The sequence below is a fragment of the Hippoglossus hippoglossus genome, chromosome 15, assembly GCF_009819705.1.
Source record: "Hippoglossus hippoglossus isolate fHipHip1 chromosome 15, fHipHip1.pri, whole genome shotgun sequence".
NCBI classification, from domain to species: domain Eukaryota; kingdom Metazoa; phylum Chordata; class Actinopteri; order Pleuronectiformes; family Pleuronectidae; genus Hippoglossus; species Hippoglossus hippoglossus.
Genome location: NC_047165.1, coordinates 16,537,871 through 16,546,173, shown reverse-complemented (window position 1 = coordinate 16,546,173; position 8,303 = coordinate 16,537,871). Strand labels below are relative to the sequence as shown.

Genomic DNA, 8,303 nt, shown 5'->3' with positions numbered 1-8,303 from the left:
TGTTGTCCTAAATCATCTCACACATGGCCTGTCGGGAGAGTTTTCACAGTGTTGAGTAAAAATAGACCCATTCAGGCTACATCCACACGTCTACGTTTTCGTTTCTATGCTCCTCCGGATACGCCTGGCCTCCAGTACTCCTCTTTTAGAGCTGCAAAACTGGAGAAGTTTGGAAACGCTGCTGGTCCCGTTTTAGTTTGAAAACTCTGAGGCTGCATTTTAGTCTGGACGGGCAGAAACAGAGATGATGGAAACAATGATGTAGTAGACAATCACAACCGCTTGCTCATTGGGTCTTTTCTGTTGCGACGTAGCCTTCGCTGATTTGTTAGGCTCCTATCACATGACCCCCTTTGTGGAAGAAAACACCCGGCATTAGCCTCAGCTGCCAGTGCAGAACGCAACATGGATCATCAATTACAAAGCGCTGCTGACCCTGTCGTCTTTGCTAACAGCTGTTGTGCAGTTAAATTCTACATTTTACAACGATTCAACTGCTTATGTGCATATAGGAAACAAGCTTTTCCTATGTACACCAGCACGTGCATGGCCAGTGTGCATGAGTCTTTACATGATGTGTCAAAGTTCATCAAAGTTGAACTCCACATGAAGCCATGCTGTGGATATGTTGCTCCACAAGAAGCACATTGTTTTTATATCCGCCTCTTTGCCTGCAAAACATAAAATACAGAGTTTGTGTTTTAGTTTGAAAACGCTGTATAGGATCAGTGAAAACCTTTTCTCCAGCCTGTTTCTATCTGACAGACATGATGCTGCTCCAGTGGATGGAGATTTAAAATGATACACATGTATAGGATGACAGTGCTGAAGAGAGTCTGGTCTATGGCATCTCCTGGGCAATGTGGGACATATATGCGATCTATGGCATGAGTGCCCTTAGGGCCAGCAGGGGAAATGGCAGAATACTGGTTCATTACAGGCCTCAGCTGAGCTCAGGACATGTCAGTGTTTCCAGATGTTGGGTTTGTGCATCTCTTGTCTTGCTACACATTTCATCAGCTCGATTCTTTCTCAGGATTCAGGTATCGCTGTTAATAATTTGGATTGACTGATGTCAAGAAAACATGAGTTGGAAGTGACAACGCTTTTCAGCAGGTGTGAAACATAGAATAATTTATTAATACCAGTTACACATACAGTTTATTAACATGGGTAAGACCAAAAAATACAAAATTACTGTCAATCTCCACTTGTAATTCAAGTAGTGGTTCAAGTCAAGTGTCCTCAGAGCCTGTCGCACCAGTACTCTGATGTTTCAATGTGTGAGGGCACATCAATGTGGAAGACCTCCGGCTCCGACGGAGGAGTCTGAAGAGGGCTGTTGACCCCCGAGTCGCTGTCAGGATTGTACGGGTTCTCCACTGCTTTGTACTTCCCCTCCAGCTGCTGGACAGGAAGTGCTGCGGCTTGAGGCGTGGCCTCAGCCTTGGGTTTGATGTTCTTAAAGCGCTGCAGGTGCACCAACTCCCTCCGCTCGCGCGTGCACGGCAGCAGCACAGAGACGTCCTTGCGGAATTTAGAGCTCATGCCGAAGTAGATGAGCGGGTTGTAGAAGCTGGCAGACTTGGCAAAGAGACGGGTGAGGATGCTGGTTGTGCTTGGCACGTGGAAGCCCCAGGCGGACCACATAGACACCACTGCATATGGCGACCAGGCCATGATGAAAGCAGTGCAGATCACAATGGAAATCTAGAGAGGAACATGAGGGAACAATTGTCAGGGGTGGCATTACGGGAGGGCACTTTTAAGTAGCGTTTTAAAGAGTCTAATTTTAAGTCTTCCCAATAAAAAACTCTGTAATAAACTTTTTCTCTTGGTCACCTACCCGTGTGACATCTCTCTCCACCTTCCTCTGGCGGGTGGTATGTGAACCATCAGCCGACATTGCATTGGTGCTTTTCACTGTGTTGATAATGGAGACGTAGGAGAAGAGCATGATCATCACAGGGATGAAAAAGCAAAAGATGAGGATGGAGATGATGTAGGATTTGTGGATGGTGGAGTAGTTTGCTTTGGACCAGTCCACCTCACAGGTGCCGTAACCTCGATCTAAGGACACACAGGTCAAATAAAGGCTTAAAAAAAAATCTCATATATATATTTTTTTCCAGGTCAGTGTGTGAGAACAGACCTGTGTAGCTGCCCCAGCCCAGCAGCGGAGCGACAGACCAAAACGCCGCTCCAGTCCAAATGCAGATGAGCGAAACAGCGATAGAGTTCATGCTGATGCAGTAAGCTGCAAGAACACACAACAAGCAACATGAATACAACATATTACCATTATTACCATATTTCAGCCACAGCAGTTTGACTGTGGGCAGTTTAAAAAGGTTGAATGTCAGGACTTTGGCAAACACGGGACAGAAAAAGTGAGAGGCACGTAAAGACGCAGCATTCCCGACTTTTTATAAATGTCAGGATTTTGACATTTATTAAACAATGAGGTCTTTTGTTATTCTGTCTGCCTTCACAAACTTTGGTGACTGAAAGAACCTCTGCTGTCAATGTGCTCTGTATTGAGGGAAATTGATAAAAAAAAATCTGTCAGCTCTATTTACTTGTTTGGCTCATTTTGGATTGCCAATAGTTCACACACACACACACACACACACACACACACACACACACACACACACACACACACACACACACACACACACACACACACACACACACACACACACACGTAGTTCAACTCTTCACATACACACATTTCTTCATTGCATCTGCATAAAAAGCACACGCCTGAATAATGCTTAACGATCAAGAGGTTACAAATAATTTAGAGACATTTTGGCATTCTTGTATTTCTCTTAACAGTCTGGTATACTAACAATTTTGTTTTTCATCCCACTTTTAATCTTCTGCTTCCACTCTCTTCCTATAGCAGTCAATTGATTGTGTGAATGAAGGGAACAGGTCAACCTTGAGGTTTCAGTGAACAGGTCATACTGCATAAGTTTCAAATTTTCACCCACAATATCATTTACAAACCTCATATCATGGTCAAATACATATTTCCAAAATATGGGTTTCCCTTCAACTATTATGTTTGAATTTAACCAATTATTTGCTTTAGGATTTCATGCTGCATTTCAGGAGGATGAAACTGAAAATACATCACTCAATTGCTTCCTTTAAAAAAATGGAAACATTTCCAGTCAATTTATTCAGAGTGTATATAAGCCCAATGAATTGGTCAAAAAAAGGGTATATAATTTTCTTTTTTTTAAAGTACCATGCAGTATTTTACTTGAATACCAATTCTCACTCAGGTTTAATTTTGGGGCAAAAAAAAAAAAACATTAAAAAAGAAGCATAGAAACCCCAAATTTAATATTGTAACCAACCACATTAATAATTATCATAACCTCTTCTTTTTTCTTTCATTTTTTGGGAGAAATTCACAGATCTTCCACTCATAGCTTTGAAAAAGGACTGTGATGGGTTTGAATGGGACAAAACAAGGGAGATAAATTGTGGTATAAGCCAAACAAGTCTGGAGGCTTTACCATTCTCCCCTTCCATGGTTTTTAAATTGTATCCATCCTTCCAACTCTATTATTACCATTCAATATACAATATATTTGTTTCTACCTACAGGTTTGTTTTATTAGCATTCATTTGCTTAATTTGTATCTGAAACCGCACTGCATTTTTAATATCTATATCTAGATCAATGTCTGTTGACATCTGGAGTATTTTCAGCTCTACAACATAATTCAGGTGATGATATCCCTTATATGTTCATTGTTTAACCACTAATGTAAAAAAAACCCCCAAAAATACACACACAAGTTTATATAACTCGTGTTTCACGTAAAAACCACAAACAAGACAAAAAACCTGTATCCCCACTGACAAAAGAGGCAGTTGCTCGACCTAATTTCCATATAATTAAGACATTCTTCGGCATCAGCTGCACCTGAAAATAGAAAATGTCACCTCAAATTAACTTAATGACATGCTGGCAAAATGAAACTGCCGGAGACAAGTGGTAGTTATTCCCGCAGCTGAGGTCGGTAATGAGGTGTCAGTGGCACCGAAAAACACACTTTTCTGTCAGATAAGAGCAGCTGGAATGTGAGAAAGGTAGACACGCTGGTCTGATGTTTTCTAAATGCTCTAAGACTTGAATACACAGAGGTGGGAGCTGACCTTTGTTTGGGTGACATCCCTTTATGTATCTGGTGATGCTGATGACGGTCAGCGTGTTGATGCTTGCGAGGCCGAACAGCAGCGTGAAGAAGCCGTCGACCTGGGAGCAGACAGACAGACAGACAGATGTGTTGGTGGATCACGATGCAACATCAACATCTAAATCTCTTTGAACCTCAGGGTGTGCATTCATCGTCCGACTAATTGTCGAAGAAGTCTGTTGTGTTTGTTTTGCGTTGGACTTTATCAGATGGAATCAACACGTCTGGGAGCTCTTCTTGCCTTTTGGCTTCCTTTTCTTTTTCTTTTTTTGATGTACAGGGTTTGAAATGTGTAGGACCTGCAGTAGGAAACTAAAACCGGAATTCCTCTAGAGCTGTTTTATGATTTTATGGATCTGGGGGAGAAAACGTTGAATGGCATTAAAACAATGAAGCACTGCAGCGTTCAGTCCATTGTGCAGGGAGACAATCTTTTAATCACCATTCCTCTTAATGGGAATTACGCTTCTGTATTTCAGTCTGGCTCCAACTGTGCGACACCGCAGCTCCCTGTTGTGCCAGTGCCAGGTGACATGGATCAGTAAGGTTCCTCACTGATTACTTTCTTGATCTTCCTTAGTCTCAATCCTATTACTGTCAGTCATCATGTTTTCCCCCCTCACATTTGACAGATTGCTGGACGTCTAGACCAGTTTCATTTTATATCAACATTCATTTATTGGACATTTTTCTGTTGTAGTAAGGTTTTAGGACCTGGTGCATAAAGATGATGACTTCTTGAAATGATGTGATTGATCCTCTCTGCTCATCTTGAGGAACGGTATCACATCTTTCTCTGGCTTGGAGGACAAGAAAAGGATCAAAGAACAAAATAGTGGATTAAAATCAAAGTATTTTATTCACTTTGATCTCTGGTTTGATTCTTCTTTCTCTGTATTCATCGTGGTAACATAAAAGGGTCATGTAAGGCTCTATCAGATTCAATATCATATCCCAAAAGGTGCAAAACACCGGGATCTGGCTCAGCCCGCAACAGATCATGTCCCATCATGCTCCACGCAGTAATCTGCTAATGCTTCTCACATGCCTGTCTCCTTCACCTCCTTGCTCCTTCCCTCCTCTATTTCTGTCACTTTTCCCTTGTTTACTTCTGACGCTCACTCCATCAGTGCACCTCTCTCGGGAGAAGGTGAAATGAAATTTGCTGTCCCAATATTTCTCTGTCACCTGAGAACCTGAGACGGGATGTCTGAGAGATGAGATCATGTCAGTGGCTGCGCTGAAGCGTAAGAGCAGCTCCACAAACTCATGTTTTGGGGTTTGAGTGAAAATGTTTTAGTAACACCAGCTTGTTTTCATATAAATCCTCAGAGGGATCAGCCACTGCAGCACGGATATCGTGGTTTCCACGACGACTTGCCTTGAGCGAGCGAAATACCCTGGATGAATACCAAGCTGAAGTATGACAACTATTTCATTTCAAGCTGAGGCTGCGGGAGGAGGAAAACACCAAAGTGAACACTATATGATAGAAATTACATGCAACAGCTCATCTTTCAATTCAACACAAATTACTTTTAATTAATTAATTCAGCAACATAATAGCCCTTTAAGGAATTATGCAACAAACATCCAACTTGCAGTTCCTATTTGTTTCCTGTTTGGTTGCTGACAGGTGCCACACAGCTAGTTTCTCCAATTTAAAAGCCTCCACAGTTGTAATCTTATTATAGATTTAACCTCCAGCCCACATGGCTAACAGCAAAATCCCTTGCACACACACACACACACACACACACACACACACACACACACACACACACACACACACACACACACACACACACACACACACACACACACACACATTATTATTATTGCAAGACATCCACAGATTCTTTTAATGTACTTTAAGTAATTGGGATCAGCCAAGTAATCCGAAATCTTCCAGACCTGTTCACATATGCAATTTGGTCTGGTGATGTCGGGCTATAAATATAGTTTAACACATATGAATGACTCTTCAGTCTAATTCTTCTAATTTTGTAATGTCTCAACAGGGCTTTTACCTGGCAGGTCCAGATCCAGGTGATCAAATATCCGTCATCCTTGAAGATATTGAATATTTCTAGGATCCCTCTGGAGTAGCCGAACACTGAGATACTGGCATCAGAGATGGCAAGATTTAAAGTGAGGAAATCTGTTGGCTTGAGTGAGGCCCGCTGTCTGTACAGGACAAACATCACTAAACTGTTTCCAAACCAGGACAGCCATCCTACAGGGAGACAAACACACAGAATACTCTGTCAATATTTAGTTAACCAAATATTCTTATTCAACAATGGTATTTTACAGTGATATGGTACAGTTTACTATACCTTCTGTTATTTACTATAACAGAGAGTTTGTATAGTGTAGTTTAGTAGAGAAATATATATATATATATATATATATATATATATAAACAGTACGAGTGTGAATCATATCATATCTGATCACAACATATGTTATTATTTCACATCCCATTGTATTGTATATAATAGCATTGTATCATTACAATCGTATCATATCTTATTATTTTGCATCCAATCATATCACATATCATATCATATATATAATGGTATCGTATCATATCTTTGCATTATATTATTTTGTATGATATTTTATTGATTGTATCGAATCAGAGTAGATTTGAGTTTAACAAAATGGATAGTATAGCAAAGTTAGGTCAGATTACAGTGTAGCAGAGGAGGGTTTTTAACACAGTACAGTGTTGTAAATTAGAACCAAGTAGAGTAGAGTAAATTATAGTAAATAATAGTATTGTATAATATAGCATCATATTGTATCGAGTAGAGTAGAGTAGAGAGTAGGGTAGAGAAGGGCAGACTAGAGTAGAGTAGGGCAGAGCAGACAGGAGTAGAGTAGAGAGTAGAGTAGAGTAGAGTAGAGTAGAGTAGAGTAGAGTAGAGTAGAGTAGAGTAGAGTAGAGAGTAGAGTAGAGTAGAGAGTAGAGTAGAGTAGAGAGTAGAGTAGAGAGTAGAGTAGAGTAGAGTAGAGTAGAGTAGAGTAGGGCAGAGCAGACAGGAGTAGAGAGTAGAGTAGAGTAGAGTAGAATAGAGAGTAGGGTAGAGAAGGGCAGAGTAGAGTAGAGTAGGGCAGAGCAGACAGGAGTAGAGTAGAGTAGAGTAGGGCAGAGTAGAGTAGAGTAGAGTAGAGTAGAGTAGAGTAGAGTAGAGTAGGGCAGAGTAGAGTAGAGTAGAGTAGAGTAGAGTAGAGTAGAGTTTTAAGGTGTTGGATTGTACCGTTCCTGGTTCTTGACCTCTATCATTGAATTAGCGAACTGAGACTGGAATAGTGAACGTAACAAGGGAAGTTCAAATGTTAGATTAACAGTGGAGAAAAGCCAAGGAAATCCCTTTTCTTTTTATAACTCAGTATCTGTTTTACACTAATTCCCTCAACTGAACTTGTTGATGTGGAGTGACAGAGAATTAGACACCAACACAAACCAAACCAGTTATTTTTTTCGTTGAAACCTAAATAATGCATATTTCTTTTTGCAAGTATTTGAACTTAGTGATTTAAAGGTCAAAGAAGTTTCAAATTTATTGAATTGAGAATTTAGCCATTCCCATATTATTTCTACGACGAAACATATGAGATGAACACTGCACGTTTTATTGCAATCCAGTATATGATGATTGACTCACCTAACGCTAACAGGTAGACTCCAACGATGGTCTCTCCTTGTTCGGACAGAGGAGCCTCCGTGTGCAGATTACTGAGGTTATTATTTCTCCATGGAATATTCACCACCTTCAGAGGAAAACCCTTCAACGTTATTTCCATGGCCTGACTTTCGATGCCGATGCATGAATCCCTGCTGTCCTCTACAGTGGCTCTGCTCTCCTCTGCTCTCCGTACACACTGTTGTGTTCCATCGGTAGGGACGAGCGCTCAGTCCATTTTAAATCCAGCTTAAACACATGCAGTCACTGTCCAATGACTGCATGTGTAATCCTATCTATTTCTTAACAACTAAGCAGACAGAGATTTTGGGTGGAAATCCCGTCCACACTTAAATATCAAAGTTCGTGGAATGAAAATGTACATTTATTG

General features: G+C 40.8%; 1 protein-coding gene across 1 annotated transcript; it reads right to left on the bottom strand.

Annotated features, from left to right (window-relative positions):
- Positions 1 to 1,130: 1,130 nt before the first annotated feature.
- LOC117775406 (opsin-5-like) lies at positions 1,131 to 8,094 on the bottom strand. Its single transcript, XM_034608514.1, has 6 exons — positions 7,895 to 8,094; positions 6,251 to 6,456; positions 4,180 to 4,279; positions 2,153 to 2,257; positions 1,847 to 2,070; positions 1,131 to 1,710 (listed from the first exon to the last, which is right to left on the bottom strand). The coding sequence occupies exons 1-6, from the start codon at positions 8,031 to 8,033 to the stop codon at positions 1,246 to 1,248; spliced, it is 1,239 nt and encodes a 412-aa protein (XP_034464405.1). The 5' UTR covers positions 8,034 to 8,094; the 3' UTR covers positions 1,131 to 1,245.
- Positions 8,095 to 8,303: the final 209 nt, after the last annotated feature.

Bases quoted from the DNA above. Each gene is read 5' to 3' on its own strand.
- LOC117775406 (XM_034608514.1), bottom strand. From the start codon at position 8,033: ATGGAAATAACGTTGAAGGGTTTTCCTCTGAAGGTGGTGAATATTCCA. The intron at 4,280-6,250 runs GTAAAAGCCCTG...GTCTGCTCCCAG, and splicing joins CCTGGATCTGGACCTGCCAG to GTCGACGGCTTCTTCACGCT. The intron at 2,071-2,152 runs GTCTGTTCTCAC...GTGTGTCCTTAG, and splicing joins GGGCTGGGGCAGCTACACAG to ATCGAGGTTACGGCACCTGT.